At 32.7% G+C, this 19,208-nt stretch overlaps 3 protein-coding genes across 3 annotated transcripts; all 3 read left to right on the top strand.

Annotated features, from left to right (window-relative positions):
• Positions 1–580: 580 nt before the first annotated feature.
• On the top strand, positions 581–4,018 carry LOC107024383 (transcription factor bHLH35). The gene is made up of 5 exons (XM_015225358.2): positions 581–756; positions 841–1,000; positions 1,101–1,367; positions 1,443–1,613; positions 3,719–4,018. Exons 1-5 carry the CDS (start codon positions 683–685, stop codon positions 3,806–3,808), a joined length of 762 nt encoding a protein of 253 aa, XP_015080844.1. The 5' UTR covers positions 581–682; the 3' UTR covers positions 3,809–4,018.
• Positions 4,019–4,545: 527 nt separating this feature from the next.
• On the top strand, positions 4,546–5,645 carry LOC107024821. The gene is made up of 2 exons (XM_027918157.1): positions 4,546–5,154; positions 5,391–5,645. The coding sequence occupies exons 1-2, from the start codon at positions 4,572–4,574 to the stop codon at positions 5,423–5,425; spliced, it is 618 nt and encodes a 205-aa protein (XP_027773958.1). The 5' UTR covers positions 4,546–4,571; the 3' UTR covers positions 5,426–5,645.
• Positions 5,646–5,762: 117 nt separating this feature from the next.
• Positions 5,763–8,626, top strand: LOC114077848 (uncharacterized mitochondrial protein AtMg00810-like). The gene has a single exon (XM_027918156.1). It carries the CDS (start codon positions 7,281–7,283, stop codon positions 8,109–8,111), a length of 831 nt encoding a protein of 276 aa, XP_027773957.1. The 5' UTR covers positions 5,763–7,280; the 3' UTR covers positions 8,112–8,626.
• The last annotated feature ends 10,582 nt before the right edge of the window (positions 8,627–19,208 follow it).

The raw sequence follows: 19,208 nt of genomic DNA, 5'->3' as shown, positions 1-19,208 counted from the left end.
TCTTTTATTTATTTGTGTTTTTGCTAAATAAAAAAAATATTTTTTAATTATTATATTTTAAATTTCTTTAGAGAGAATATTTTTTTAAAATATAGAATTTAATTAATAAATAAATTGGTTTTGAAATTTTATTAATTGACATGGATAAAATGATAAATTAATTGATTTATTTTTCTAGTAGATATATTAAATAAAAAATAAACAGAAACTAAGGAAGTAGGTTTTTCTTAAAAAATGTATTATGCTCACATAATAAACGTGAATATGTAAAATTCCTTCTAGCATGATGAAAATTACAGAATTGAAAAATATATATTTTTTATTTTGGCATGAAAAATAAAATAATTAAATATCAAATAAGTTAAAATAGAGTAACAAAATTCAATGAGACACATATCATCAACTATGCGGCCTACCACACTCTATGTGGACGGCAGGGATAAATAAGTGCTTTCCAAGAAAATCTATAAAAAGAAAAAAAAATTAAAATTATAAAATCAAAATATAAAAAGATAAATTTAAAAAAATTGCATTTGCACGTGCTCAATTTTCTCCTCTATATATACAACTTACCCTTCTTCTCAACTATGTTCATTTTTTAAAGCTGTACACCCACTTTAACCACAAAAGAGATATTTAAAGCATAACTTGTCTTGTTGTGCTTCATCTTCACTCCATCTCAATGGACAACATTGGTGATGAATATAAAAATTATTGGGAAACAACTATGTTTTTACAATCAGAAGAGCTCGATAGGTAAACTTTGAATTGATGCTCGATCGAGCTCTATTTTTTTTTTTTTGTGTTTTCTACAATTAATTTTTGCTTGAATGAATGTAGCTATTTCGATGAGCCAATTTCATCGTATTATGATTCAAGTTCACCGGATGGGTCACAATCATCGATGGCATCGAAGAACATTGTATCAGAGAGGAATAGGAGGAAGAAATTGAATGAAAGGTTATTTGCACTTAGAGCTGTGGTCCCAAACATAAGCAAGGTGGGGAGACTAATTGAAAACACACAAACAGTAGTTTATAGATTATTTGTTTTTTATTTAATTAATTAGAGGTGTTTGACTCTTTTTTTTGGGTATTCAGATGGATAAAGCTTCAATAATCAAAGATGCAATTGATTATATTGAAGAATTACATAAACAAGAGAGAAGAATTCGAGGAGAAATTTCAGAGCTTGAATCTGGAAGATCATCGTCAAAGAAGAATAGTAACGATGTTGAATTTGAACAAGATGAAAGTTTCGATTCAAAGCCTAAAAGATCGAGAAGATTTGAGATGCAATATGGATATGATTCTTCAGGATCAACTACTAGATCACCACCATCTTCTTCCCCTGTTGATGTTCTTGAGGTAATTAATTGATTAATAATGATTTATTTTCGCATATTCTTTTTTTAGTCCATTCTTAAAAAAATTGAATTGCAGTTGAGGGTATCTTCAATGGGAGAAAAGACAGTTGTGGTGAGTCTTACTTGCAGCAAAAGAACAGACACAATGGTTAAAGTTTGTGAAGTTTTTGAATCTTTGAATATCAAAATAATTAGTGCAAATATCACTGCTTTCTCTGGGAGGCTTCTCAAGACAGCTTTCATTGAGGTAAACACTATCTTTTTCTTTTCTCTTGCCTTTTCCAATTATGGAGGAAAATATTCTTGTTTTCTTTTAAAAAAAAATAAAATAAATCATTTTAGTTAATTAAATTTGTTAAAGGAAATTTACTTATTTAAGAAATAAGAAAATTGACTTTCCGAAATAGAAAAAATAAGTTTCATAAGTAATATTTAATTTTGATTTGTGGTTCAAACACATTTTATTTTCACCACCTACCCCATTGTCTCATCCTTGTCACCCCACACCCGGCACTTATATCTGAGTTCGTTCGTCTATATTATTCATTTAGATTATATATAAATAGTTCAGAATCATATTTTTTTTTATTATTTATATATCTAATATTAAAAATATATATATATATATAAGAAATTACTTAAATTCCTAGTAATATAGTATGATTTTGCCTTTAAATAGAACGCCTAGAAAAATCAAGACTATCATATTTGTTGTTTGATTATAGATCCATTTGTCTTGTATTTTCTTTCGATTTCAATAATAATACCTAAAAAAATTAAAATAAACATATCAATTATTCTTTTATACTTTACTTGAAGTAGGTGAAATTATAGATCTCTGTGTCTTTTCATTGGATTCGTCCATATCTCTTCTATTAGGGAGTGATTGCTTCTAAAATTTATACTGAGTAATTTCTTCAAGCATCCAAAAGTCAATATTTACATGTGCATCCATGTCATATAAATTAAGGTTTAACATGCTAAAGTGTTGAATATAAAATAAATAATAACATATATTATATTTCCATTGCGTAACCTTAAAATTGATGTTTTGAGGTGACAGTAAATAATATTTGGTTGATTTTAGAAAGATTTTCTATATTGACGATTTAATTTAATGTGATATGTCACTTGCATTATTTTGCAAATTATTTTTTTAATTTGTTTTGACATAGACAAATTTATAATTCATTTTCAAATGATAAATATTTATTTTTATTTTATTTGACATACACATCTTAATGGTGAAATATTCTTACTTACCAAACGATTTCTAACATATCAAAGTTACTCTCAAGAAGGCCTTCAAAATTGCATAGACCTTCTTAATTCGAAAAATTAGAAAAGGAAAAAGATCACAAACAAACATCTCATGAGATCTTAATAAATCAGTTAATCGATTACCTAAACTTTCATTTAATCGTTGCAGGTTCGATTCCCCCGTGCTATCGCTAGATCTCTTGTTCTCCATACCCTAAAATTTATTTTAATTTTTTTTAAAATAAAAAATGTTGTTTGTGCAGTGTGGAACGTGATATCCACGCTCCTAAGGCTCAAGTGAACCAAATGTAGCATAAATCTTTTTTTCCTGAAATCATGATTGGCCATAGGTCATACACAATATAAAAATCAAGAAATTCCCCTTTTAAAAAGGAATTAACAAAAGATAAGCACTTAAATATTTTTAAATTATGTTATTCTAATATATTTGATAAATTATTTAATTGAATGGTTGAGACAATACGTAGATCAATTTTTCAAGCAAACTTATAATAATAATTAGGCCAAAAATAATCCACGAGTCAATATTTTGAAAGCTATACATAGTCCAATATTTTGTCAAGGATGTGGGGCCATTTTATAATTTATGTTCCTATTAAGAAAACAATATTTATTGGTCCACTTGATAAAATAAAAATAAAGTTAGATTATTGCAGTACATTATTATAGTGTAAGGTAGCATTATTATATTGTCAATGATTAGCAGTAAAATCCAGACTGTCCTCACAGTAATAAACGTGTGTATGTCAAAATTCTTTTTAAATTGCATATTGAAAATTACATAATCATAATTATTTAACGTCAACAGTTCTAATTTTGGAGAACGATCTTTTTTTTTAAAAAAAAACACTCTTTGATCATTTGATGTTAACATGTATATATTTATTCTATTTTTACAATTATTTTGATCACCTTTGGCTATAGGACATAACGATCTTTCAAGTCTATAATCATATATATACAGTACTTCATCTGTTTTTATTTATTTTTAACGTGACACGGATTTTTAAAACTTATTATCAATTGAATATATACCTAATATCTAAAGTAACTTTGATTTCTCTTTTTTAGGCTGATGAAGAAGAGAGGGATCTTTTGAAGTTGAGGATTGAAACAGCTATAGCTTCTCTAAACGATCCCGATAGCCCGATGAGTTCTTAGAACAACGATAGCTTGGATTTTAACTATGTTTCGCCTTCATGTAATGAGCATGTAGTTATTTGAAGAGTGTTTTTTTTTTCTGTGTTATTTCTACCTCATTCTTCTTCTTAAAGTTTGGTCATCTTTGACTGGTTATTTATGTAGTTTGTAGTTGGTGTTTTTCACAAGAAATCTAAGTCAATGAAAGTCTACTTTCATGTCCTTTACTAATATCTTGTCTAAATTTTCGTAAGTTTTCAAACACACCATGCATGCCTCATTTATGTTTGATTTAGAATAACAATTGAATTTTTATTAGAGAATCAATCACACGTGGATTATTAAAGAGAATGATCAAGTGATCGATGTGTAAATATTACTAAATTTCAAAGTAACAATGTGGTGCGAAAGGGGAGTAGTAATAAGTCATATAGAATTAAGACAAAGGAAATATTTTTATAAAATATTTCTCGATGTAGTTAATTTTTGACAATGTCATGAAAAAATATAATTTGATAACCTTTTTTTGTTCGAATATATGATAAATATATTCTTACTCATTGTATATATCATCTTTGTTAAGTGAATATTTAGTATATTTAGTTAACAAAGATGATATATGCAATGAGTCAAAATATATTCACCATATATTCCAACAAGGAGCTGACTTGGGCTCCTTGGGCTATACTTCTTATCCATATCCTTCAAATTCGTGGGCCAGGCCTAATTATGGATAACAACAGAACGCACATTGGTATACTTGTAATTTTATCAAGCCCATTCGATGCTCACTCTTGAAGAGGCCGACCTTGCTAAGAAGGCGACACATAACTCCTCATCCCTCCTAGTTGCTCGTGATTCGAATGTCTCTCATGATATTTCTGATCATTCCTCTTCAAATCGCAATGCCAATGGTGGGAAGAGAAACAAAAAACACAACAATAATGAAGAAAAACATCACAACAATAATGGTCTTCGTGGAGGCGGCAAGGGTGGTACCTGTAGTAGGGGTAAGGCCGGAGGTGGTGGTCATATGGGCAGCAGCAAGAACTGCGACGATGAGCAGCAACCAGCAGGTCAACATCCTCCGATCAATGCTCCATGGTCTGGCGCCCAGTTGTGGCCCTGGATGGCACCTTGGGCTATACCTTCTTGTCCATATCCTTCAAATTCATGGGCCAAGCCCAATTATAGACAACAGCAGAAACCGCACCCTGGTATACTTGGGCCCAAACCCCAGAAGGCCTACACAGCAGCTCCAACTCCAAGCAACATTGAAGCCGCAATTCATACTCTTGGTATCACTTCTCCGGATGCGAATTGGTACATTTACAACGTTTCCACTTCTCACATGACATCCGCACAAGGTAACCTCACATCTTATTTTAATATGAGCAATAAACATGGTATAATGGTTGGTAATGGTCAATCCATTCCAATTCATGGCTATGGTCACACTAAATTGTCTTTCCCATGTCCTCTCTTACAATTGAACAATGTCCTTCATGACCCTCACCTTGTTAAAAATTTGGTGTTCGTTAGAAATTTTAAAACTGATAACTCTGTTTCTGTTGAATTTGATCCCTTTGGGTGTTCTGTGAAGGATTTTTGGATATGGAGGCCAGCAATGAGGTGTGAAAGCTGAGGCGAGCTTTATCCCATCCCAAATCCAGTCCCTTCTCCATCTATTTTTCCTCTTTAGCACCATCCCTTTGGCATGATCATTAAGGTCACCTGGGAGCACTTGTTTTGAACTTCCTTAGGAAGAATAAATTGATTGAATGTAATCAAATTTAAGAATTTCGTATTTGTAATTCTTTTCCTCTTGGAAAACATGTTTAGTTTTCATTTTATGCTTCAAGTTCTAGCACTATTATGTCATTTGATACTATAGATAGTGATCTTTGGACGTCACCTGTTTTGAGTTCATGAGGTGATAAATATTATGTCTTGTTCATGGATAATTATTTCAAATTTATGTGGACATTTCCTTTATCTCAAAAATCACAAAATTTTTCCACATTTTTAAATTTCAAGACCTTTATTCGAACCCAATTTGAGCAGTACATAAAGAATATATAATGTGATAATGGCACGGAATTTGATAATGACCCCTTTTGAGAATTTTGAAAAGTAAATTGTCTTTCGTTCTTCTTTCATGTCTTCATACATCCTTTCAAAATGGGAAAGCTGAAAGAAAAATCGTACGATCAACAACATTGTTCATACCTTATTGGCCCATGCTTCCCTTCCTCCTTCCTTTTGGCACTATGCTTTGTAAATGGAAAATTACCTTCTCAATATCCTTTCTCATAAGCCATTAAACTATCGATCTCTTTTAAGAATTCTTTATCAAAAGGACCTGTCTTATTCTCATCTTCGGGTATTTGGGTGCTTATGTTATCTTCTTGTTCCCTCTACAATCATAAACAAACTTCAACCCTGGTACACTCCTTGTTTATTATTTTTGGAATATCCTCCAAATAATTTTGGGTATAAATGCTTTGATTTGTCATCTAGAAAAATCATCATTAACCTTTACGTGATATTTGATGAGACACATTTTTCCTTTGCGAAGTTACATACTCCTCAAAATCACACTTATAAGTTTTTAATGATGAGCCATCTCCCTACCTACTCCATCATTTCACTACCTCACCAAACCCACAGGTTACACCCCTTCCTAACGCACTTGATCCCACCTCGCCAAGCCTAGCGAGTGGATTCAGCTTGCCTAGCAAGCAGCACGACCTTCCCCAACCTGCTGGACAAATTCCATCAACTCCTTACACTCGCCCACCCGACTCTGTTCCTCTCCCAACTCCGATCTGTCTCTCTAGTCTACCCACAAGTCCTTTAAGTAGGAGTCAACATGGGATTTATAAGCCTAAGAAGTCTTTAACCTTCTTACATCAGTTTCTAAATCCCTTCTACCTCATAACCTTGTATCTGCTCTTCGTAATCCAGATTGGAAAATGACTATGAATGATGAATATGATGCTCTTATTGAAAATGAGATGTGGGAGTTGGTGCCACGTCTTCCAAATGTTAATGTAATTCGGTCTATGTGGATTTTTGCTCATAAAGAAAAATCTGATGGTTCATTTGAGAGGCATAAAGCCTGTCTGGTAGGTGATGGTAAAACTCAACAGGTTGACGTGGATTGTGGTGAGACATTTAGTCTGGTAGTCAAACTGGCGACTATTCGAACGATTCTCTGTTTGGCTCTTTCTAAGGCTTGGCTGATTTATCAACTTGACGTGACAAATGCTTTCTTACATGGTGAACTCAAGGAGACTATTCACATGTATCAACCTTTAGGGTACCGGGATCCTGATCGACCTAATCATGTGTGTTTGCTGAAGAAATCTCATTATGGATTAAACAGGATCTGATGGCTTGATATAAGAGATTTGGTGACTATGTTTGTACTCTTGGTTTTCTTAAAGTACTTCTGATCATTCTTTGTTCATTTATCGTTGCAGTACTTCTTATGTCATATCTTTTATTTTATGTAGATGATATCCTTATGATTGCTTCCTCTGATGAGCTCCGTCAATCTATCATATCCCTTCTTAGCTTGGAATTTTTTATGAAGGACTTGGGCCATTTGAGCTATTTCATGCGCATTGCAGTCGATTGTCATGCATGTGGTTTATTTTTATCCCAAAAGAAATGTGTTGATGAGATCATTGGACAAGTTGACTTGTCATCGTGTAAGCCATCTCCTACTCCGATTGATACAAAAACGAAGCTCAATGCTACTACGAGCAAACCTTTTGAGGATCTATCTCTTTATAGGAGTCCTTCAGGGGCACTTCAGTACCTTACATTCATGAGATCCGATATTACGTATGTTGTGCAACAAGTATGCTTATTCATTCATGACCCGAGGGATGAGCACATGCACGCTCTTAAGCACATTTTGCGCTACATACAAGGTACTATGGATTTTGGTCTTCACCTTTATCCATCTTCCTCACCCACTCTTATTTCATATACTTATGTTGATTGGTGTGGATGCCTTGATACACGACGTTCAATATCGGGTTACTGTGTCTTTCTGGGTGATAACTTGATCTCTTGGTCCGCTATACGTCAGGCTACTTTATCCCGTTCTAGTGCAAAGACAGAATATCGAGGGGTTGCCAATGTTATTTCTGAATCATGTTGGTTGCGAATCTTGCTTTTGGAACTTCATTTTCCTATTCAACAGGCTACATTGGTGTATTATGATAATGTTATTGCCATATATCTTGCTGGTAATATTGCTCAGAATCAATGCACTAAGCATATTGAGATGGATATACATTTCGTACGGTAAAAGGTGGCTTGTGACCAGGTTCGAGTGTTACATGTCCCCTCGTGTTATCAGATTGCAAACATATTCTCCAAAGGTCTCCCGTTGGTGTTATTTGAGGATTTTTGGGACAGTCTTAGCATTCAGCACCTCCCGCTTCGACTGCGAGGGTGTGTTAGAATATATGATAAATATATTCTGACTCATTGTATATATCATCTTTGTTAAGTGAATATTTAGTTCCTAACTTAGTTTCTTTAATGATAGCCTAATTACATTCTTGTATTTACAGTATATAAACTGACTATTATAACGAAATGAGAGAGGAGGATTAATCTCTTTCAGAGTTAGTTCTTTATATGTATACCACGGGCTTAAGTTACCACTTAGATCTTAATATATAGCTAGTATGATGAGAATCAATTGGATACAAGTTAGGGGAACTTATAATTTGGCCCTAAGTAATGTCTTGGGTATATTTTTTAGCCTCTCATAATTAACTAGCGTTATCTATATATTGAAGTCATCATTTATGTACTTGGTCCATGACTACTTGAAAGAGTCATGAATTCTCAAAAAATAATAATAAATGGAGCTTATTGGAGCGATAACCGATAAACTTTATTTTTTATCACATTTCTCTAGAAATAGATAACCCATATATATCATTGTTTCTAACTTTCACTATTGGATAGAAGCAACCTTACCAGGTACGACTTAAGATCATGTCCCATGTTATTACTGATGAGTTAGATCTAACTAGATTTTAATTGTCATGCTCACAGATACATCAAGTCTACATCCCGTCCACAAACCTCTTTCATTAACTCAACTATAACCATTTTTTAAATAAACTTTGTGTATTTAATATCTTCTTAACAATCAAAATATGGTTATACACTATTTAGGTACAATTTTCAATCGAAAGGGCCGGCTTTCCTCCTTTGATAAAAGACATCGATTAGATCTACTTAAAATATATCTCTAATTATAGTAAGATGATATTTTTTAAATTATAGTCAATTGTCAATATCATTATTAAGGGTAAGAAAGGAATCATTTGCAATTATAGTAACATGATATCTTTTTAGGAACGAACTAAAAACAAAATATGTTATATAAAAAGGAACAAATATAATATATAATTATTTGATACGAAAGCATCTTAGTTGTTCCAACAAGAAAAAAGGGATGTCGTCAAAATCTAATCTAAGAAAAAAAGTAAATACAATAAATAGACGATCTCACAAAAATTCAACATCCCAAATTCACATTAAACATCAAATATAAAGCCTCTATTAATATATATCAGCTTAATTCATGTTTTCAAAAACGTGTTTTCAACTGTTTATAGTTGACAAATAAAAGTTGTGTACCATGTTTTTTAATTATTGTTTAGACTTTTTACTCAAATTTAGTTTTTGTTATATATAAGTTAAGAGTATTAATTGTGTTCAAACATGAATTATTACTCTATTTTACATGTTCAAATTTTAAAAATAATATTTTTAATTGTCGATGAGACATCAGATGACATTGTATCCCTCACTTATTGCCTCTTCATACATTTTGTTATTAAAAATTAAACACGCAGGGACAAAACATTTAATATTAAAGAAAAAAATCAAAGAAAATGATATTGATAATTGACAATACAACTGACTCCTTATATTGAATTTATTAATTCTTGGGACATCATATATAATAAATAGCCTATTGACAACTCAGTTTGTGGAAACCGAAAATGTCCATAAACATATTAAATAAAATTGAAGGGACAGAATACAAATGCCTTTCAAATAATTTAATATGTTTATGGACATTTTTGATTTATATTGAAGTTTTGATTAATTTAAATTGTACAATAAGATTTATTTAGAAAAGACACTCGCAATATAATTTTTTTAAAATTTAATTTCAAAATTTTTGGTTAAAGCTAAGATAATTTTACTCTATACCACAACCCAAATTGATACATCTGCTTCTATACAATACTTCATAAATTTTTATTTTTATTTGACAAGTGCATATCAAATTTATGACACGTGTCCCTTAATATGATAAATGGTTCATATTTTATTTGGTCCACTAACCATGGTCAATAATTAACCCTATCTTCCTTCTGTACTGCCACATAAAAAATGGCATAAAAATTCCAACACCAAGTTAAAACTAGTTAAATTACACTAGGCAGAAGAAAGAGGTTGTAATGGAGAAGAAATATAGTTGTTAACTCTAATTAGTTTTGTATCTAAACTATTACTAATTAATTTGAAAAATACATATTTCTTTAATATATTTTTTTTAATGGTGTGTACTATAATCTTTCTTTTATTTTGAGAAAATGCTAGCTCTGTATATGGACAAAACATTATATCTTAACAAAAAATTGAATTAAGTGTTAGTACTAATTAAAACTTACACAAAAATATCATTATCACAAAGAAAGAATTGTGTTTTTTTTTTGTAATAAAATAAAATTTAAAATATTTTTAGTATCACATTCCACCACCCCCTCTCATTATACTCCTCCCCCATTTAAAAAAAAAAAAATTCTTTTATAAAATTTTTAAAAAACAATCTTACTTCAGCCCACTACTCCCCCCAATCCCCCTTCCAATAAAAATTAGATATTATTTTTGTTAAGAAAAAAAACAAATGCTACCACACTCTACCTAATTCTCTACTTTTATTTTTTTTCATTTAATGTTAAATATATACTGTTTTTATGAAAGTATTTCCTACTTGTTGCATTTATTTTAATATTATATTTTTATGTTTGTTTGGTTGCAAATAGAAAATTGTTAAGATTTCATTTTGGAATGCAACTAAAATTATTTTTCTAAAAATATATGTATAGATCTAACACAAAATAAAAAATAAAAAAAATTGAAAGCAGAGTATTAAATGAGATGCAGTAATTTTTTTCTTTTAAAAGATAAAAATAAGAATGTAGGAAAGAGAGAGTTCTTTGAAGGAGGGGGGGGGGGGTAAGAAGGGGAGATGGTGGAGTGTGGAATGTTTTGAATTTTATTAGAAAATGAAATTCTTTTTAGGGATATTGTATTTCAATCTTTAATTTTTAACTAACACTAATAGTTTATTATTTCATTTTTATTATGGTGAAATGTTTTATTCATGTCACGATCCGAGCTTACATTTTTTACGTGATCAACACTCGAAAACAATTTCAAATCCCCAAGCGAACCCTTGACATGGTTGATGACTCACATGACTCTTAAAGATATGTAGAAGCCTAAATAGATGAGCATTTAGACATTAAAAGGAAATTTATAAAACACAGTCTTGAAAAATTTAACATAATTCATAAGTTAAATAAACATCCTGAGAAAAAATGGAAAACATCTAATATTGTCTATCTATGAAGCCTATAACTGTTTCAAGATAGATGTCGGGACAAGACCCATTACACCTTAAATACTACTAAAAACTGAAACGGAGTTTGAGTCCTCTGAAAGCAAGGATGCCTCATCAAATATTGTCTACGACTGTAAGATAATCTCAACGAAGAGTTTGTCGATGATCCTGAACACATGTATCGTCATCATAAATGATGCAGGTCGAATGACGTCAGTACATTGAATGTACGAGTATGTAATATGGCTAAAAGCAACTCAACGAAATCAATACTTGAACATGAAGTGTAAACCAGTTAAGCTTTACAATAAGATATGCAATAAAAGCAATATGAAAATAATATACTTTACTTATAAGGAGTTTTTCTAAGGGACAACCATTACTATGAGCATAGCAACAATAAAATGTTCCCCCACATTGTAAGGGCTATCCTATACTTTTTTGTGAGGGAAAGGATGATAAGATATTATAACTATGGGTCCAAGAGGCCTTCTCAGAGGCAGTGAGGATTCACATGACAAATCAATGCTATCATATCCTACGCTGGCTATGTAGTTTTATGGGACTTTTGAGTTATAAAGAACTCTAACCCAATTTCGTATTTGATACTACTCCAAAAATAATAAATCATATCAATGGTGCTCAATTCACCCTTTGCAAATAATGGGACTATTACTTTACTAAAGTAATTTTCAAAAACAAAACCCATACTTATATTTAAACATATTCTTATGAGCTTATCTTTCAAGTCCAAGATTGATAAGCGTAGTAACTGAAAACTCTTAATTTTTTTTCTAAAATAAAGCCCTTAAACTTTTCATGTAAACTGACTTTAGTTTTGAATACAGACTTAGACACGTGATCAGGATATGTAGGGATTTTCAAAGGTGAATAAAGCTTACAAGAGCTAGTATAGAGAAGGAAAATGTGGGCACAACTTAAAAGAACATGCGCTGAATAAAACAAAGGAAAGAATCGGCCAAGCAAACTTTGGCGCAATGCGCCACACCCTAAACTTTAGAAGTTTATTGGCCCATTGTTGGCTCGTCGTCCTAGGGACTGAACTTCTAAAGTCAAGAATTGGTGGGCCTGAACTTCTAAATTTAGGACTTGGCGGGCCTGAACTTCTGGAGTCGGCCTTGTCACTCTCATGGCGCGCCGTCCTAGGCCTGTCCCAAGCAACGCAAAAAATTTCAAGCTTAAATTAGGACCCAAATGTAGCTTAGAATTGAGAAATTTTTCCTAAACTCTTCTTGATTCTCAAAGCCAACATGGTTACATGAGAACTTTCATACAATCTTTTTGAAAACATGATTTTTACCAAAGATTGACAACACAAAAGAAACAAAACCTTCATTTTCAAATAGTTGAACTAAAAATCAAGAATTACGAATAAATCCTTTTGATATTACAATTTCTTGACTAAATTGAGATATAGGACGTGATGAAGAACAATTCCAACATTGTGAGAAGCCTTACAAACCTGGAAAGAAGAGTCTTCTTGGTGAAAATCAACAGATATTGAAGAACGCTTAAACCTAACCTATCTCCTCTTGAAACCTTGCTCTAATTTTTCTAAACGCTAAAGCAAGTGAAATACGGTTTTACATCAGATTAGACCCTTAATTAGGTAAAGAAAAACATGACTAGGCTTAAAAGGAAAAATGAAAAGGCCAAACTACCCTTCTAAAACACTTGAGATGCCTTTAGAAGAGAAACTTCACTAAATTTGACATAACTTTTACTTCGAGCTCAAAGTTAAGAAAACTTAGTTGCCTTTGAAGTAGGACTTAAAGACCTTTAATTGATAGGTCATGGATCACCTAATTCTTTTTGTGATAAAAGATATGCACAGTTGAAGCTAACCCAAAATGAAAAACTAATGGGTGAGTTATATGAACCTTTCTTTAGCGCTTTTTGAAACCTGAGGTGTTACTATATCTCCCCGTTGGTAAAATTCATCCTCGAATAAGATAAACTAAGCACAACATGGGTGTTAAATATCTAACAGCCTAACTCAAGCTCAAAACATGCATTTAACATAAAAAACATGAGAAGATATGAAGACTAGATACCCTCGCCTCTTTTCTTCTGAGAACACTTTGTCTGACTTACTTACTCAGCGAAATATATTCAACATTAAGAAAATGATTCACATGCTAAATAACTCAACTTTCTCAAAGTGAACTCATAATATTTTAAAAATAAACATTAAACTTGGCAAAAATGGCAACTCGAATCTAAACATAAGTCAATTTCAAAATGATGACAAATTAAATAACATTTAACTGACTATCTATAAAGACTCTAAATTACTAAGATGGATATCGGTATATACCCACGATATCCTAATAAACTAGCATACTGAAATCAATTGAAAGGATCCTTCGGGAAGCTAGAAGGATCACCAACTAACTATGAGTGTTCACTAGATCAACAAAGAGCGGGATGCTGATCAAGATTACCTGCATCATAAGATAATATAGGCCAACTGATATCATTACATTAAATGTACGTGTATGCGAGTTGACATTCTAAACATAACATAGGCTTGAAAAGAGTCTGAATAAAATACTTTCCCGGGCTTTACTTAACTCAACTGATTTTAATATAAAGCAGTGTAAATAAATGTAGTATAAAGAATAGCTTTAACATATGATTTTCAACTCTATGTATTTAGAAATACAATGTTAACTCTGTATGTATGCAAAGATACAATATGAACTCTGTTTGTATATAAAAATACATTGCTGATGTACATAAAAAAACAAAATACTGTTGTGGGAGTTTCTCTAACAGACAACCATCACTTAAGAGCTATCATGATAATACAATGTTTTGCCTCACCCTGCCAAGGCCACCCTACACCTTGACATGAGTATAGTTATTGAACTACTAAGTAAATCCACTAGTCTATGCTAAAAAATGCTAAAGGAATCATCTAAAAAGTATGACCATTTTCTACCTATGGTGGTTACATGGTTTATGGAGGCTAAGAGTTATCTGAACTCTCCCCCATATCGGTGCTCAATACTACTCACAAAATATACTTGATCTTTATGTTTAAAACATAACTTCTTTTTGTGATTTGAGACAATTGCTCAAAATTTAGCTCAAAGGCTATCTTGGAAATCTCAGTTTCCTCTCTTGCTTAATTGTGAAAGCATTACTCTTTACTGAAAACTAGCCCAAAGGATCTTTTGGAAATCTCAATTTTCTTTCTTGTTTAAATGTGAAAACAGTAACTCTTTACTACAAAAATAGCTCAAAGGGTCGTTTGAAAATCACAGTTTCCTTTCTTGTTTAAATGTGAAAACATTTACTATTTGGAAATACATAGTCCCAATATACTATTTGGAAGAAAAGACTTCAATATTTACTCTTTACTCAACTCAAAACGTAAGTAATGAAACAAAGTTAAACATTCATAAAAGACTTTTAAAAACATTATGAACTGCTCTTGACTTGACTGTAAACTTGACTTTTAACTTCTCTTGACTTGACTCTTAACTTCTCTTAATTTGACTATTAACTTACCTTGAATTGAATTTATGGATGAATTCAAGGATCGTGATTTGTGATAGGAAAGATCTTATTATGTTTTGGATGATTTTAGATAGTTAATCATGAGAAACGATCAAGAAATCACTATTGGAAAGTTGCTTCGCGACACAGAGGTGTATCTAAATTTTGGTCCTGAAAATAGATTTTAAGGCAGAATGGTTCGTGACCGCTCTGCGACACAAAATGATTTTTCCGAACCTATGGGGTGGGTCCGCGGCGCAGCATGGGGCACCATATTTACCGACTTTTTACTCTTTATTTTCCAGCCCTAATTCGCCTAAATTCAACTACTATTCTCAACTTCTCTTGAGATTCAGATGTCTAGTATGTATACACACAAATCTATTAGAAACACCATTTAAACCTCAAGGAACTCCTCAATCTCATCCCAACTTAAGAACGAAAGTCAATTTCAAGAACAACACTCAAGATCCATCAACTTTCAACTTTCTAGAACAAACTTTGCAGAAATAAACGTGATTGGCGCGTGGGTTAATGAACCCAAAGCTATGAAGGAATCACATACCTCGTAGGGGTCACCCCTTTACAAAATCCACGAGCCTAACTTTAAGAATTTGACGATTTCTTGCTCCTTCTCCTTCTCCTGTTTTCTTTTTTCTTCTTTTATCTTCTCTCAAAACCCTAACTTGTTTCTCAAATGCATAAATTGAAGCCAATCAGCTTAGACCCCAATTTAATTATCGAATACGAAATTAATTAATTGGGTGGTGAAAAGACCATAATGCCCTTCTAAAATCCGAATTGGACTTTCATTATTTGAACTACCCAACTTTCAATGGTATAACTAACTCATATGAACTTGGAGTCGCGGAAACTCAACGACATTGAAACTATTATTCCAAGATCTTTCTTACGATGTCTGGAAACAAACATAACTCTTCTTGAGTTAGGATTTATGGTCGTTTTAAGTTGACTAATAACTCAAACTTAACCTAACTTACTCATTTTTCCAATTTTTTTTATTTCCAAAAATCACTCTTTCTAATTCTAGGTCTTTCTAGTTCTTCCAATTATAGATATATTACAAGTGAATCGTGCACACCTATCTGAGATGATAGACAAAACGACTCCATGAAGTCGGACTATCTCTTGGATGTATAATATGACATAATCCATTGTTGAATTTGTGGTACTTACGTGAAAGAAATGAGCTGATTTAGTAATCTGATCTAAAATCACCCAAATCGAATCATACTGCCAGTGAGATTGTGTCAAGGTAGTAATGAAGTTCATGTTAATTATCTTCCACTTCCATTTTAGAAGAGCTATGTTCTCAGCCACACACCTAGACTTTGGTGTTCTACTTTGACTTGTTGACAATTTGGGCACTTAGAAACGAAACAGGCAATGCACTTCTTCATACTATTCCACAAATAGACTTTCTCAAGTCATGGTACATCTATGTGGAACCGTGGTTGATTGAATATGTGGAACTATGTCTTTTTCCATGACCCTTTCTTGGAGCTCATTCACCTTTGGTACACAATCTACGTTGATATCTCAATACACCATCTCTCCCTTGTTCAAAAGCCATTACTTTTGCTTATGAACATTTTACTTTAGTAAAAGAGAGTCTTTGTCTTTTTTCTCCTTCACTTTAAACACTAATGATAATTTAGACTCATTCATAACTACAACTCCACCTTCACTGTAACGTGAAAGTGTGAACTTCCTTAGCCAATTCCTTTTTGCCTTCCTTAACATGAACAATAGTCCCATGGAAAACCTGCTAAAAACATCAACAACAACATTAGCCTTACATTAGTGGTGGTATAAATACTCATATTGTAATCCTTGAGAAACTCTAACCACTTTTTTTTATGTGAGATTAATCTCTTTCTTAGAATACATACTAGAGACTTTTATGGCCGGTAAACACATCCACATGAACACCATAGAGATAGTGACACTATATTTTTAGAGCAAAACCAACTGCTGCCAATTTGAGATCACGAGTCAGGTAATTCCTCCAATGAATCTTAAGCTCTTTAGAGGCATAAATTATAACCTTACCACGCTGTGCCAACACAAGTTCAACCCTGGACGCGTCACAATATACAACGAAACCCTTTGTACCCCTCTTGTAGGGTCAATACTGGAATAGTGGTTAAGTGAGTTTCCAGATCTTGAAGCTTCTTTCACATGCTTCACACCATTTAAACTTAGCTATTTTCTGAGTCAACTTAGTCAACGAGGATGAAATAGATGAAAAACCCTCAACAAACCTTTTATAGTATCCAGCCAACCCCAAAAATCTCCTTATATCAGTTGGAGATGTGGGTGTAGGCCATTTCTACACTGTTTCAAGTGTCAACTCGAATCCCTTTGCCAGATATAATGTGGGGTAAGAATGCCATAGATTCAATCCAGAACTCACACTTAGAAAATTTGACATATAACTCTAGATCCTTGATAGTATTGAAAACTATTCTGAGATGACTAACATGGTCCTCCTCATTCTTTGAATATATCAATATGTCATCAGTAAACAAAAAATAACAAACACATAAATAGTTTGTTTATATGATCCATAAATATTGTAGGAGCATTGGTCAAGACAAAAGACAGCAGAATGAACTCATATTGACTATAAAGGGTCTGAATGATGTCTTCAGGATGTGACTTTCTCTTACTTCCAATTGATGATAGTCATATCAGAGGTCTATCTTAGAGAAGCAAGTAGCACCCTGAAGTTGGTAAAAAAAAAAGTCATCAATTCTCTGAAGTGTATATATATTCTTTATAGTAACCTTGTTCAACTAATAGTAATCGATTTATATCCCAAGGGAACCATATTTCATTCTCACAAATAAGATTGAAGCGACCCCAAAGTGAGACACTAGGTCGGATGAAACCCTCATCTAAAAGATCTCTCAGCTGTTCTTTTAACTCTTGTAACTCTGCTGGAGCCATTCTATATGCTGGAATAGAAATGGGTTATAGGGACAAATATTTATTATGAAGACTATTTCTCTCTTATGAGGGACTCTGGAAAGATCGTTTAGAAAGAGCTCTGGAAACTTATTCACAAGTGGAACTGATTAAATAGGTGGTGTCTCAATACTATAGTCATTAACTTAGGCTAAGTGATAGATGCAACCTTTATAAACTAACTTTCCAGACTTAATGAAATAAAACAACCCTTAGGAATTTCTGAACTACTCATCCACTCTAAAACTCTCATTATGCAACTAAAACTTAACTAATCAAGTTCTACAATCAAAGGAGGCATATCAATCATAAAGCTAGTACATACCTTGAATAATATGAAAGTCCATCATATCTAGCTCAACTAAGTCAGCTATGGTGTCCTTGTGATTGACTAAGATGGTAAAATCACAATAGACTCTTTCTGCTAGAATATAATCACCAATGGGTAAACACTGAAGGGCTCAAAAAGTTGTTCGCGGGAAATGTCAATCTTTATGGAAACATAAGAAGTCACAAAATACAAACTCGTACCTTGGTCAAGTAATGCATAAACATCAAAAGTAAAGACTTTAAGCATACCGGTGACAACATGTCAACATCTGATGATTTCTCCTGATCTTGGTGACTAGTTAAAACATACAAATGGTATTGTATCCATGTCTTTTCCTGAAGTTGCTCATCTCTGGTTTTTCCATTTGCTGGAGCTGCTAAAGAAGATTGGGCTTTGTTGCCTTGATTACCCTGCCTGCTCTTAGGACATTCTCTAGAAAATTACCCATACTTCCACACTTGTATCAACCATCGGTACTAATATGGAATTATCCAGGATGAAGCTTACCACACTTACTAAAAAATGGGTTACGAGTGAATACTTGTGCCACATTGCCTTTTGACTAAGAAATTTGACCTCTGAAATTCTGGGAGTTCAATTTTTTTTAATCAATCATGATTTTTGGTGCAGGCACACTAGCTTATGATAGAGCAGGCCCAAATTACCTTTGTTGAAAAGATGATCGATTTACATTCAGGGTCTTTTACCGGATTTGTTGTCTTAGCCCTCTTGGTGCGGATCTCTTCCCTATCTTTCCACTTGTCTTCCTCGGCCAAATGTACATAGATCATGAGACTGACTATGTCCACGTTTCCTATCAACATAGTGTCCTTACCTTCCTTGCTCAAAAATCTGGATAACCCAGACACAAATAAGTTCATTCTTTTCCTCATACT

This window comes from Solanum pennellii, chromosome 7 (assembly GCF_001406875.1).
Source record: "Solanum pennellii chromosome 7, SPENNV200".
Taxonomy (NCBI): Eukaryota; Viridiplantae; Streptophyta; class Magnoliopsida; order Solanales; family Solanaceae; genus Solanum; species Solanum pennellii.
This window is presented reverse-complemented; position numbering and strand designations above follow the sequence as displayed.